The sequence below is a fragment of the Chiloscyllium punctatum genome, chromosome 44 (genome assembly GCF_047496795.1).
Source record: "Chiloscyllium punctatum isolate Juve2018m chromosome 44, sChiPun1.3, whole genome shotgun sequence".
Classification (NCBI taxonomy): Eukaryota; Metazoa; Chordata; class Chondrichthyes; order Orectolobiformes; family Hemiscylliidae; genus Chiloscyllium; species Chiloscyllium punctatum.
This window is the reverse complement of record NC_092782.1, coordinates 44,652,324-44,667,439: the sequence shown is the minus strand read 5'-3', so window position 1 is coordinate 44,667,439 and position 15,116 is coordinate 44,652,324. Positions and strand designations below refer to the sequence as shown.

At 40.3% G+C, this 15,116-nt stretch overlaps 1 protein-coding gene across 1 annotated transcript in view; it reads right to left on the bottom strand.

Annotated features, from left to right (window-relative positions):
• Positions 1-7,733: 7,733 nt before the first annotated feature.
• shank3a (SH3 and multiple ankyrin repeat domains 3a) overlaps positions 7,734-15,116 on the bottom strand; it is a 973,942-nt gene continuing 966,559 nt past the window's right edge. The window contains exon 24 of the mRNA XM_072562789.1: positions 7,734-8,307. Within this exon, the coding sequence (XP_072418890.1) occupies positions 7,752-8,307 (556 nt within the window). The 3' untranslated portion in view covers positions 7,734-7,751. The remainder of the gene's footprint in view (positions 8,308-15,116) is intronic.

Genomic DNA, 15,116 nt, shown 5'->3' with positions numbered 1-15,116 from the left:
TATGGATAAGATCAGCTAACACAACACTAACCAGGATCAAGCCTTGGATCTTGCTGATCCATGTGTTGGAAGTTCTTATGCATCTTCCCCAGGCACTGAGGCACCAAACTTTAAAGACCCTTTTCTCATTCATCTCAAGTTATGAGATCTTTATTGAAATGTCCAATTGCTGCACTGATTGCTTAAGTTGGTTAGTGCTCAATTTGGCAATGACTCAGACAATAACAATGTTGCAGGTTCAAACTAAAAACTTGTGCTGAGTTTGCTGTTCATTCTAAATGGTGCAGAAATGAAATTAACAAGAAGCCCACATAAATGTGTTTCATAATTGAATTCAGAGAATTTAGTCCAGGGAGGGGAAATTTCAGTCAAGCATCCTCATCCTGATTGACCCCAACCCTTTCCCAAGAACTAACATTTGGGTCAGTGAAGCATCACTATCGCCAATCAGAAGGTGCAAGGTTTGATAATATCTTGTTTCCTTAATATCTTGTGAATCCTTTCACTGTTGCACTGAATATTCTTAGTGTCAAAATACCAAAATAACCTCAATGGCTGACAGATTAGGGATCAGCTCCTCATGGGTTAGAGATAACCTGGGAGCACAGCTGAAGCATGACCACTTGGGTGAAACAATGTTCAGTGAAGGGAACCATGGATTTGTATCCCAGGGAGAGTCAGCAATTTCAGGAAAGGCGTGGAGAAACAGAAACTGGGTTCAGGTCCTTTGAAAGACCCTTGGATTGATAAATCTAGGATTGCCCTGGATGGGATTGGTAGGGATGGCTAGAGGCATCAAGAGGTGACATCCTTGTAGATGGGCCACATAAAGTTTGATAGATATGTTTTTTAATCTGTCTGTGTTCCAGAGTAAAATATTTAAAGTTGGTTTTGAATAGGAGTAAAGAAATTTCTAAACTGTATCTACACCCCTTCATCTCTCTCATAGATCTTACAGCACATCAAAGATTCCAGAAGTTAAATGCGAATGATTATTCTCCTAGGTTTTTCAAACAATTTCAACTAAACACCAAGGACAGGATTTTAAAATTTGTAATAATTCCAAATGAAAGTTTGTGAGTTACTGAAAATGGAAATAGTTGGACTATCTTGGAACATAGTATCGAGCTAGCCACTTAGCTCCTTGAATCTATCCTAAAATCAGGTTGGATCATGGCCAATCATACCTCTATTTACCTGCTTTTGCTCTATTTATCTTGATGCTACTACCCAGCAATAATCCACCCATCTCAGTATTAAAAGATCAATTGACCCCAATATCCACACTCTTTTGGGAGTGAGTTCCAGATTTTTATGACCTGTGAAAAAAATGCATACGCACAACATGGACCACTGCGTGCAATCAATAGGTAACAGCTGATGAAGGGCGGGAGTTTGCATTTCTTTGGAATTCTCCTGCTCATTTGGCTGTAAGTTTTATAAAAGAGCTGCAGAAAACCAAAAGAACAATGTGTTCTCTTTGAATTTTTGTTGTTCTTTTATTGGATTTAAAACAACTGGGACAGCAACCTGCAGGAACTGCCCCCTCTTTGTCATTGCAGAATTTCACAGATTCCCAGAGAGTGATCATTTCTACTGAAAAGAGTTTTTAAAATCAGTGTAATTTTCAAGGAATGAAGTTGACATGGCAAAGGTGATTCTAATGATCTAATTCTAATCATGCCTCTTCTGGAATACTGTGTCCAGTTCTGGTCAGCCTAATATAGGAAGGATACTAAGTTGGAGAGGTTTCAGAAGTGATTTACCAGGATGTTGCTGGGAATGGAAGGTTTGAGTTATGGGGAGATGCTGGATGGGCTGGGACATTTTTCACTGGAGCATAGGAGGTTGAGAGGTGACCTTATAGAGGTGTAATAGGTCATGAGGGGCCTAGATAAGGCGAATCACAGGTGTCTTTTCCCTAGGGTAGGAAATTTCAAGACTAGGGGGCATATTTTTAAGGTGAGAGAAGGATGATTTTAAAAAAAAACATGGGAATTCGTTTTACACAGAGAGTGGTTCACGTGTGGAATGAATTTCTAGAGGAAGTGGTGGATTTGGATACAGTTACAATATTTAAAAGACATTTAGGTCAGTATGTGAATAAGAACTATTTTAAGGGATATGGGCCAAGCACAGGCAGGTAGGTCTAGTTTAGTTTGGGATTCTGGTTGGCATGGACTGGTTGGACCAAAGGGTCTATTTCAGTGCTGTACGACACTATGATCCCCCAACCAAGTTACAGAAGACAAGCTGGGGAAAAGAAAATACCAGATCCGTGCAAATTGTAAATATCAATTTGCTTTGGGGATTCCAGGTTCTGTTTGCAGTGAAAAGCACATTTCTCCAAAAAGAGAGCCACAGTTTTGACCTGATCCATTTGGAGGGATTAGGTTGGACCTCCACCTTTGACTCTGTCTGTCTTTACTTGTTAAATTGAAGTTAATGGGTTGTAAAACTCAGCTGAAGGGACATTGGCTGTCTGATTTGAAATAGTCCTATTCATATAGGTTTGATTGAAATCGGAGTGACTGTGTTGTTTTGGTTACGTGGCTCTAGGTTCAGGGCATTCTTCTCTTGGCCCTTCTAAATCTAATAGAATATGAAAATGCCCAGCTTTCAATAGTTATTTTAAAAATGTATACCGTATGATTTGATTGGGAATAATATTAGCTTTGGTTGATGGTATAAAACTGCGCAATACTAAATCAGCCATTCACAGTACACCACACTTAACATTCCTTCTATTCAGAAGGACCATTCCCATAATTTTGTGTCTTTGCACACAGCCCTCTCATGTTTGTTTATGAATGTCATGTGACAGTCTGTCACACTTAAGTGAAAAGAGGCAGTAAGCTCTGCCTTTTAAATCGGGATTTGCAGCCACAGACCTCATTGCTCTAATCAGGACTAAATCAACCTGTCTCCCTTGCAGCTGATTGTGGCAGAATGTTTAATAAATGATAAACACCTTCTCAGAAATGTACTGTACTTGAGGAAGGAAAGCATTGTACCCTCACTACAGACAAATGATATAGCAGCTTAGTTTTGATAAACGTTAGACCACTTTCCAAGGAATTGCAGATCTCACACTTCGTCATGTAGCACTTGAACATCAATAGAGTCAGGAAACAAATTGTAACAATGTACACATTAATTAGTGGCTCCCATCAGGTAGTATAGCCATAGTGGGGGATTGACTACAAAACAAATTAACAAAATTGATTGGGCAAATTTATTGGTGAGAAAGTGTATAAGTGGGAGTTAAAAATGCAGGGGTTATGATTAAGAAAGTAACCCTAATGGGATTTTGCCAGTTAAAGGCAGCCTTATTATGGAATACTTTTCCTGGAACACTGCAGCAACAGTATAATTGGAGGGAAAGAGGTATCTAGTTCTGCTTCTAAAAAATGAGGGTTTGCAGGGATGTAAGGAGAGGATAGAGGTTATGGCATATGGAGAGAAGGGGAATAGGTGGGGTTCAGAGATATGAGAAGTTAGGTAGGTGGTGTTGAAGGATATTGGGAGAAGGTGGATACTAGGATGACGTAAAGGTATGGATTTGAAGCTGAATAGGTAGTAAGAAGAATATTGGAAAGATGAGTAAGGCAAATTGATTGTAGGCAAAAAATGGGTACATAGGATTGAGTAAAATAGTGAGAACGTGAGTATGTTTTGTTGGAATATCTAGTGAAAGTGTGGATGTGTGTGGCATTGTGTGCTGTGGGTTTGAAGATATCATAGAATCGCTACAGTGTGGAAACAGGCCATTCAGCTCAAGTTCACACTAGCCCTCCAAAGAGTATCCTACCCAAATGCACCCTATCCCTGTAACTCTGCATTTCCCATAACTAATCCACATTGCATGCACATCCCTGGACACTTGGAGCAATGGATCATGGCCAGTTCACCTAATCTGCACATCTTTGGACTGTGGGAGGAAACTGAACCACCCAGAGGAAACCCACGTAGACATGGGAAGCTCCACGCAGATAGTTGCCCAAGGCTGGATTCGAACCCTGGTCCCTGGCACTGTGAGGCAGCAGTGCAGAACACTGAGCCACCTTGGTTTCCTTGGTGTGAAAATGGGTATTATGATTGATGGCTATGATGAGATCCTGGGGAGGCAGAGTTGGATATCATGAGAACGTAAGAGTAGTTCAGTAAATTTAGTTGGGACATTAATTGAAAATGTATGTAATTTGGTTTAAGGGGCGTAGCAAGAACGTGAAGCTGACCTATAGAATAAAGAACAGGTTTTCTGAGTCCAATGATCTGTTTCTGTGCAGTATCAATTGTTTCTTTCAGGTAGCACATTGCGTGTTAATGACGGCTATTTCTTGGTAGTGTTGGATCCACTATGGTCTGAAACCTGACTCCTGCCTCGTGCTCCACTAAACACTAGCTCTGCTGTAGATTTCATGGGATATACTTCATTGACAATTCTCATATACTCATATCTCACTTCATTCTCTTGTTCAACTCTTATCTCCTACTTCAATATTGAACCTAATCTCGCTTCCATTTTTTTCTCTATCCATCCAACATTCTGTCCTGAGAGCATTGCTTCTGACAGGGTTTTAGCTCAACATCCACAGCCACTTGGAGCCCTCAGGTGCTTTCCTCAAGTGGTTTTCTCTAGGTGTGAGCTTAGGCAGTAGGTGCTGGCAAGCAATTTGCCTGTGGGAAGCATCCCACCTGAGCCCAGTCCTGCCTGGGACTGAGGACTCTTTTATATTTTGCTTTTTAGCCCATGGATCCTGAGGGGAACTGGAGACCCTGAATGCAATGCCAGCTGAGATCAGCAAAATCAGGACTGAATCTATGAGTTCATTCCATGCCCTGTCCTTCCAGTGTGGAGAGGCACTCAGGGAATGCGCAAAGTACCACATCCCACAGGAATTGATGGGGTAGGGAAATGGCCTCAAAGATGATTCTTCTTATTCTGTCATCTCACTTCAATCAAATCTATCTCCCATTCCATTACAACATGTGCCACATAGTTTCAACTCTCATTTCCCATTTCAATTCAATGTTAGGTCTATCCTAATATATAATTTATCATTTAATTTTCTTCCTCGCTTCCTTCTCTGACTCCGTCTCTATTCCATCAATAACCTAAGTTTCATTTCTCATTTCCTTTCAATTAAAGTTCTTTTGTGTGCAAAAGTTTGCTGGTGCTCAGGTTTGAGAATTTCAGGCATCCAGTATTCATCAAAAAATCCCAGGACTGTGCAAAACAGGCTAGATAGAGAGTAAAGCTCTTTCTACTACACTCTCTCAACAATGTACCTTGGGTCCAACTTCAAAAGAGTTTCATTTGCACATTCTCTGGGTCTCACAGAGTTATTGTAAGATCAATGCCATTTATTAAATAATCAAACGTGGCTCTGGATTGAAACTGTCCAAACACATATAGACAGAAAAGGACAAATTATTTGAGTCTGGCTAAAACCCAAGTCCAAGAGGGAATTAGTCCTGTCACACTGCACCTCCAAATTCCTGTCTCATTTCCTTTTGTCTAATCTCACTCCTTATCTTAGAGTACATTCTGCATTTGACTGCACAACAGCCTTCAAAATAAATTTCTATTGGGATTAGAAAGTGTGCTTTAGAATAAAAAATCAGAAAACTATTGAAATTACAGCACAGAAATGGCCAATCAGTCCATCAGCCTTGTGAAGGTACTATCTCCATGTTGGATTTTCCTTCCGTAATCCCATTTACCTGCTTCATTTCATTTTATGTTTACCTTCTTGGAATTTGAGCACTAAATAAAGATGGGGTTCATGTTTTCATGTTTTGTTTCTTGATCTTTCATTTGATACAAGGTGTAAATAGCAGGTATAGTTTTACATTTGTTTTGGACAGCAAGAGGAATTATTTAGTCTCAAAATATTGTCAATAACTGAATGAATTGATGTTTCCAATATATTCCCACTACTTCAGCTGAATATCAACATTTAGTATGCTCTCACATTAATATTTACTGATTAACAAAACTGACAATCAGACTATCTTTTATAAGTTAGGAAAAATATCTCAGTTTAATCTTTAAGCTTCTGTGAATAAGGAAATTGAACAGCCTCTCTGCAGGGTTAGCTTGCAATCTTGGTGAACAGAAAGAACTCCTTTCAGTAACCATCAATTTGAATGCAAATCTAGGAAGTGCAGAGTTACAAGAGAACAAACTTTAAGTGCACCAGTGATAACAAGCATGAATATGTATGTATCAGTGTGGGAAAGAATGGGAACTTTCGGGAGTGTAAGTATGCCTCAGATTTAGATAAAGTGTGGGAAATGGGGGAGAAGAGAGACTGTGTGGTTGAATATGTCTGTACATTAGAGGGTGTTTGATCCATACATGCATGGAAAGTTTGATGATTAACTAGGAGTATATGTCTGAGAGAATATATGTCTATGTATATGTATCTAATTGTGCGAAGGTGGTGTGACTGTGTCAACATTTGTTTTCTTGGTATCCTGCTGGCGTGTGCAAACCCTCAGTATTGGTAACTCTTAAAAAAGGAGCCTTGAAGTACAGTACATTTCAGCAAAGGATAGCTACACAGTGACAGGGTCATGTTAGTTTTTAGTCAGTCCCTCCACTATAGGAGAAAATAAAATCAGTCCTAGTACTAGCAAGAGTTTAGGATGAACTTGCAGCCGAGTCACAATATGTTTGGACAGTATGATTACCTGCAGTTATGAAAGGACACAGCATCCATGTGGTACACTCAATCCATGTGGATGCATGCCAGTCATGTGGGCCCATGTCAGGGTTTCCTACTTATCTCTGTTTATGTGAGACCAAATTTAAAATTCTAATTTTGAACAAACTTGTTATGGATAGAAGATGATGAGTTAAATGCGTCAAACTGTCCAACAGGTTTCCTTGCTTCTGATGTATCCCTACAGCCCTGAGACTGCTGCGATCTTCATTACAACCATGTGTGAGAGAAAGAGGAAAAAAAAGAAAGATCTGATTAACCAAGTAATTTGTTTGGAAGATACAATTTAACATTTTCTTATAATAGTATATATGTATAGTTTTAGTAAAATTATAACATAAAAACTTTTTTATATTATTTTTGTTCAAATATATAATTGGTAAAAAGATGAGTATTTTGTTGATGGAATAGAACTAGGATGTTTCTCTATATTTCAAACTAACATGTGGAGGGGATGCATCACCATATTTTGCTCTCTTCCCTTTGATTGATCATTGACTCCTTCCTAACCTCAGAAGACAGGGGACTTTGAAATAAATTTATACAATTAAGAAAAAGACTGGGTTTGATAGTAACTAGTTTTAAACATTCTCCTATTGATAACACTACTCATCCAAAGTCTGAAGGGAACCTCTGCTTGCCTCTCTCAGGCTGTGCAACATTCTGTGGGCCTAAGGAAGAGAGCCAGAGATTTCCTTCACAAGCAACGATTATTTGAAGGCAACTGAATGAAATCTTCGCAGATTTTTTCCCTTGTTTATCTAAAAAACCAACAAAAAAAATTTGCGATTCTCACTGGAACCTTGGTCAAGCTTCAGTGGGAACGACACCAAGCAACATCCCATAATATTCATGCAACATTAACCATAGCAACGTCACTCAGATTTAGCTTTGCCCTTATCCACCATTCAGTGCAGTGTAATTTTGTTTTTTTTTTAAAAAAAGTCCCCCTCCTCCCCCCCAAAAAAACCCAGACCAACTGAGAGCCCCACCCACCCCTCCTCTCCCCCACCAGTGGAGCTAGCTGTCTATAAAATGTTTCAAAGCCCGTTCAATGTTCATTCGATGTCCCACTCTTGTGACTCCAAGTTCCACATAGTCATCTTTTGTCAAGGCTGGTAGGTGGGAGCCTTCTATCTCATTGTGTAAGAAGCTCTCTCTGTGTTCTGATAGGTTCAGACTGTCCAGCCAGTCCGCCACGTCGTACTTGTTCCACATCGCCATAGGTTTCTGGCAGAAGGGCTTGGGAGGGAGCAGGGAATGCATGGGGACACCAGAAGGAGATGGGGATCGGCTGCGAGCACTGGCGCTCCGCACCACAAACCGCACCTCCTTGGGTTCATGGGGGATGTTGAGGCTGGAAGATTTCAGGATGGTTGGGGGGGTCTGCGTTGGGGTGGAGAGTGGCGAGGGTCTTGGCGAACTGATACCGGTTTCTGTCCTTGATTCGACACCGGGCTTCCCGGGGCTTGGGGCCCGGCGGGTGACAGGTTGCCTAGAGCCAGGACGGATGGTGAATGTCGCCCCAAAGCTCCGCTGGGATATCGTGTTCAGCTCTCCTAAACTACTGAAAAGTCTGTGGGCAGAAAGGAGAAAGAAAGCAAAGAGTTAGCAATTGTCGTGTCCGGGCTTTCACCCCAGTGACTTAGCCAGGGAAAAGTACTCAAATGTCAGCAGCTGCTTTCAGTTTCACTGTCCTGCACGTTGAAGGACGGAATTGCACTCAATTTTCACATTTGACAGACAACACCTGCTGAGGAGAGGCTAAATTCAGAGTCCTTCCTGTAAATCTGCAATCCCTCCACCCTCCAAAAGCTGTTGGGGATGAGTTGAAAAATGAAAAAAAAATCCCTGAGATTTGATAGATTTTTTTTGTTAGGCAAGATTATGAAGGAATATTGAACCAATGCAGACAAATAGAGTTGGGATCAGCCACACCTAAATGATTAGTGGAAGAGGCTCCTGAGGATGAAAGACCACCTCGTGTTTCGAAGTTTTGGTCTCTCTCCCCCATTAATTTTCTCTACTACCTCTCCATTCTTGAAAGTGACCTTGTGCAGATATTTGAATGTGATCGAGATTATAGCCAAGACCAATCAAATCTATTCTCTAAACAGTTACAAGCAGGTATCACTTAATCAGCAAATATTTTTGCAGTCTCTGTTACTCTTCTGAACTGCAGTGCCCTTTTCCTACCAGCTGGTACCATCCAACTTACTCCAGTCCGAATGTTTGAACTTCCTAGTGCAGTTGCACAGCATTGCAGTTTTATAACTGTGGCCTTCACATGCGGACAGAATATCAGGAGACTTGCTTGTGAGTGCACTTCCAAATAAATACAATGTGGTTTGCAACAGGTCTCACTCTGGCCTTCGTTGATATTTTTTCACCTAATTGTGCACACAATATTGTTCATGGAAGGAGGGTAGCATTATGAATAAAGGAGCCATGATATGATTTAGCCAAGAAAAGGGAATGTGGAACAAAGGCTTAAGTTAACTACTTCACTCTAATAATGACTGCTGAGCAACTACTGAGTAGTGAGCTATGGCATAATACTGTCAGACCCCATGGAACTGGAGACTTGAGTGTGTAGGGTTTCAGAGATGCTCTCTCTTACCATCTCTCGCATATAGTTTCACTTAATAAATGTTGTTGATATTCACTGACAAGGGTGAGGTCTATCTTCTAAGATATATCCAGAGACCATGTTATTACAGGGTTGAACTGGGCTTTCCATGTGGGCCAAGGAAAAATTAAATGAGTTTCTACAGGGAGATGAGATCGAGAGAGATACAAAGAACATGGAGCTTAGATTGATGAAGCTGTGTACTATTATGTTAAATGACTTTTTACTTAAAACCTGTTAAAATAAAACTAGAATAACTCAGGATTTGGAATCTTAATGTTCTTTTATCTTGCATAGAATCAAACATGTTTGTGGATGTTAATGTGTTGTGTTACATTAGGTGGTGTGATCAAGAGGTTGGACACTTATTATCTGATTTCAGATATCCTGTTGAGGTAGTGGTGTTAGAAACAGAGTAATCCCCCCCAACCATCCTGAAATCTTCCTTTACACTATTCTGTCAAACATTTTCAAGACAACCACAACACCTGTAAAATACATAAGCCCTCTCTACACTATGCAGTCAAACACCCCCATTGCTATTATAGCCTTGGGTAGATATAACATAAAACTTCATCTACATAGCTCCATTAAAATTCCCATGGGCAAATACAATATAACGGGTCGAAACTTATTTCAGCAGGATCCTTACATGGTGTGAGACCTCTGTTCTGCCTGATTAGATTGGAGTTCGATTCTGCCTTGGAAGTAGACAGGCAATGATCCAGTATTCAAAGGAAAATTCAATGAACAAGGTCAGATTTGAGAAAATGTTCCATGACTAAACAAAGAACATCTTTTATTATGGATGTGTTACAGTTGTTGTTGACAAGCTTCCCCTGGCTGCAGAGTCTAGAACTAGGGGTATTCTATCAGGGTAAATGGTCAGGAGTGGGATATAGGGGAAAGAAAAATTACTCGGTTGTGGATTCTCATATTAAAAGTCCAAAAGGTCTAACAATCCCAGTCTTTAAGGTGAACAAAGGATACAAGGTGCATGGAAGAAAATGGAATACAAAGTACAGCAATAAGTTTATTGAATGCTGGAACAAGCTTGAGGAGCTGCCTGGCATATTGCTATTTCTTATTGTCTAATAAGTGAATGCAGAGTTGTTTAGGAGCTGCTGAGGGAGAATGAGGGGTTTCGTTACAGACATATTCTTCAGTTAGCTACACTTAGGATTTTTATTTGAGGGGTTTATTCAATGCATATGGTGGAGCTTGCTTTCTTGTTACTTAATTCCTTCCTAATCCTCACTCCTATGATCAAATCTAAAGGTCTTACTACTCTACAGCTGTGACCTGGCTTCTTGTCCAGAATGTTGGAAAGCTAAAACTGAAAAAGTCATATTTTCTTTTATCTTAAATTATAGGACTTTTATTAATTCTTTTTTGGAGACTTTTGCTGGGTATATTTGGATAGAACCCCAGGATAAAGTTGGTCTAATGAATGATTGCTTTGTATCTGCATTCAATGTGGATGGCGGTGCTCAAGTACCTGATAGAAGTGACACCAAAATTGTACTCGTTGAAGTTGATGCAATATTAGCCTTGATTTGGATGAGAACTCTTAAAAATGATTGGATGGCGGGTATTATGCTAACTGCTGACTCACATTTAGTAATTCATTGTTATCTGAGATTATTTTCTTGAACTGAAAGGTGGCACATGCAGTTCCTGTACTGTATTCAGGCTTTAACAAGGTGCTGTATATGCAATAAGATACTTCTGAATTTTAATAAGAAAACACAATGTAACAAACTCCCAGAAACAAGATGTGACAAACCCCAAATAATTTGTTTGCTTTCAGTGATGGTTGATTGAGGAATTAATGCTGATCAGGACACTGGAAAAGCTCCCTGCCTTTCCCTGAATTAGTGCCATAGTACCAGTTGGTTCCACCTGAGAGAGCAAACAGTACCTCTGTTTAACATCTCAATCAAAAGGCAACATCCCCTCAGTACTGCCTGTCTAGATTTATGTTCAAACCCCTGAAGTGAGGCTTGAATCCATAAAGTTCTGAATCAGAGATAAGAGTGCCATCAAGATCACAGCTAATCTGTATCTGAATCCCATGATCTGAATCTTATGGGTCACCTGCAGAGAGAGAAAGCGATGAGTCGAACCTTAAATGAGGATGACTGGTATTGGTCATGTACCACTACCCCACCCACTCTACAATTTTTTAGATGGCTTGGAAAATACTGGAGCCTTTAAGAGTGCAATTAATATTCAGCTACTGACTTTATCTTGCCACTGCTCTGCTATTAGGGGTGATGGAAGAAATCTGCACCAAATGTGTAACCCAACAAGTTTAATTCTGCGAGCTGCTGGGTAGTGAAAGGAGCTGAGTGCCTTTTTTTTAAGGGCCCCATGGCTGCCCTATCACAGTTTCCCCTCCCCATCTACACCCTTTCTCCCTGCCCTGTCCAACATGCACCATCATCCCTCTCTGTTGGAGCTTGCCCCCAGCAAATATTGGGCTTACCTGAATGTCTAAGTCCATTACTGAATGCCACTTTCTTGACCTACCTGCAGCATCTGCTGTGGTCACCACTCCTACTTGGCACTGCCAGTTAACAAAGCTGACAGTCTCTAATTGTCAGAAGCTCTCTGAGGTACAATGTCCTCCCAGAGTTGGATGGAAGTTCTGCCTCAAATTATTAAAGGCTGTCCCCTGAAAAATTAAAGCATGGCGAGCTGGCTGAGAGGAGAAAGATCTGTCCCCTGAAGTTTATGCTGAGGCACGGGAACCCATCTCACCATAAAATCCACACCAATGCCTGTCAATACACTTATGAACCAAAAGTCTATTAACCTCCAACTTGGAAGATCCAATTTTCCTCATCACCCATAGTTTTTTGCAGGTGTGAGTTTCAGATTCTCCAAACCGTTTATTTAAATAATCAGAAAGAGTTCCAAGAAAATTCACGCAGCTGATACTTGCAATGAAGTGACTATCTTCAAGGAAGGTTAGGCTTATATTCACTGGAGTTTAGGAAAATGGGAGAGAATCTTGTGAAAATTATAAGATCCTGAGGGGACTTAGGGTGGATGCTGAATGAATGTTTCCTTATGTGGGAGAGACTAAAACTAGAAGCAGTTTGTAAATAAGGGGTCTCATTTAAGACAGATGAGGTTTTTTTTCCTTTTGGAGGGTAGTGAATCTTTGGAATTCTCTTTCACAGAGAGAGGTGGAATCATAGCCATTAACTTTTTTAATGTAGTTGTAGATATATTATTGACTAACAAGAAAGTCAAAGTTTATTGGGATAAAGGAATGTAGAACTGAAGCCATAATTCATTCAGCCATGGCCTTATTGGCCTGGTGGGGTCAAATGGCTATTTCCTTTTCCTAATTCATATTCATATTACTTTTGATTCTAGTTATAATATCCTTTTGTTTGGATACTCCCAACAGGAGAAAATAGTTTTCTATGCACCCTACTGAATCCTTTTAACATATTAAGAACACTGACTGGATCAGCTCTTAGTACATGGGAACGCAAACCAAGTTTTTGTTTTATTCATTTGTGGGATGTGCAAGTCGCTGGCTAAATGAGCATTTACTGCCCATCCCTGATTGTCCTGAAGGCAATTAAGGGTCAACCATATTGCTATGTGACTGAGGTTACATGTAAGTTAGACCAGGTAAGGACAGCAGGTTTTTTTCCCTGAAGGACATTAGTTAACCAGATGGGTTTTCCCCTACAACTAACAATGGTTTTGTGGTCATAATTAGATCCTTAATTGCAGAGTTTTTATTGAATTCACATTTCATATTTGATATGGCAGGATTCAAACTGGGTGGCCAAAACATTACCTGGGTCTCTGGAATAATAGCCTAATGGCATAGCCCATTTGGTCATTGCCTCCTCTTACTTAAGTTGGATAGAATGGAGAACTCAAATAAATGAGTAGAAATCAAATACAGGTCAGCCAGACATCAAGAAGTCCTTTCTTTACAGAGAATTGTTGACCTCCAGTAGTGAGTGCAGATTTCTTGTGGCTTTTGGAAAAAATGTTGGAAGAACTTCTTCAAGTGGAAGATATTTTGAGATATTCAAGAGAGGTGAATTGGCTGACATAGTAATTCTACTCATCCTGGCACACTGACACTTTGCTTGAATATCTCAAGACTTTGGAAAACTATTTTCCACTCACCTTCCCTTCAACTGTCAAATTTTGTGTCTACCTCAGATATCTTTGACAGAAAGCATGAGGTCCAAGTGTGAAGGGGATCTGAGTGCAGTAGGGGTGATGTGTCTTGGGATGGGTCTGAGAGCAATAGAAAGGCCGGTGTCTTCAAAGGGTCTGAATGTTGTGATACAATAAGAAATGCCCAAGTGCAGAGGTCTCAGTTTGAGGGAAACGGAGTGTAGAGAGATTATGAATTTATCAGAAACCCGTGTACGAGGTAGGAGATATGCCTAAGGTATATGATTAAATGCAGTGGGTTGGGGGTGGGGGAGTGGTGGTGTTGCTTAATTGTGAGTTTTCTTTTGTGTGGAGAGGCCTTTGGTTGAGGGTGCTGGCATGTGAGAGAACGATAGTTCATGGAGGACTGAGCATGCAGTGTAAAAATGAAACCAACATAGATTCAGGCAACTAGTACCTTGAAGCTTGGTTTAGGATTAATTTAGTCATCTTCCCCACACTTCATTCAGTTTTCCATTACTGCATATCCACTCAAAGAAAAGGTTGGATGTCTCTTCCTGACAAGGTCAAGGTATGAGGGTGACTCATGGTAGCCTTGTTGATTTGGTTGGGGGGTGGGGCGGGGGCTTGCCTGGTAAGGAGGCGCAAACAGCCCAGCCCTGCCTTGGTAATTCCCTACCTTTTCCCCAGTGATCACTTTCAAGGTCAGAAAATACACAAACTTCAAATCAAAGGTACACTTTGTGTCAACCTGTGATTCTGCCTCATCTCATTGTTCACACTCTTTCACTTCAAGCTTTCAGGTTATTTTAAATACACTGAACACCACCAGTACTTAGTGATTCCTACAATAGACAGCAGATGTATAATTCAAACAACACACTTAACATCAGGTAATTCAAACTCAGCAATCAACATTACCTGAAGCAGAGCTAAATTATATAAATTTCACTTTCCTTTAAATGAGGCAGCAGCAGAGATTCTTAAAGGGGGCCTAGTATGGTCCCTCTTCCATTTGTTTTGGTCCTTTCTTTGTTTTGTTGCACTGGTTCGATAATCATGCATAAAACACAAGTAAGTTTTGAAGGGATAATTTGCATTTTAGCTCATCACAGTTTTGATATTGATTAAAATTAAAGTAATTTAACAAGAGATTCCATGTGATGAGATGTTATAGTGTAGCTGCATTACATTATATTGAAATATTGACAGGTAACCTTTAATCTGTTGGGATAATTATCTGAGCACATGTGGGGACAGTGAGAGAAGCAGTTGTCTTTCCCATTGTCACATCATTTCATAAATTGTAGACACTGACTTTTACTCAGAAAGGCACTTGAAAATCAAGGTAAAAATGGTTACACTCTGTAATATTGAGCTAATAGACTTCAGATAATTAGTAAGCATTACTTTGTTTAAAGCTGGGACGGAAATTTTTGGCAGAGACCTAACTGTCTCTAGGTTACAGGCAGGTAAGAATACATGGACAGAGTGAGTTAATGACTCAATGCCAGTGACGCTTTCACCACACAAACAAAGAATTACATAACGGGTTTGGCCTCCGACAAGCCACATCACATCGCTGGGTCTGGCAAACA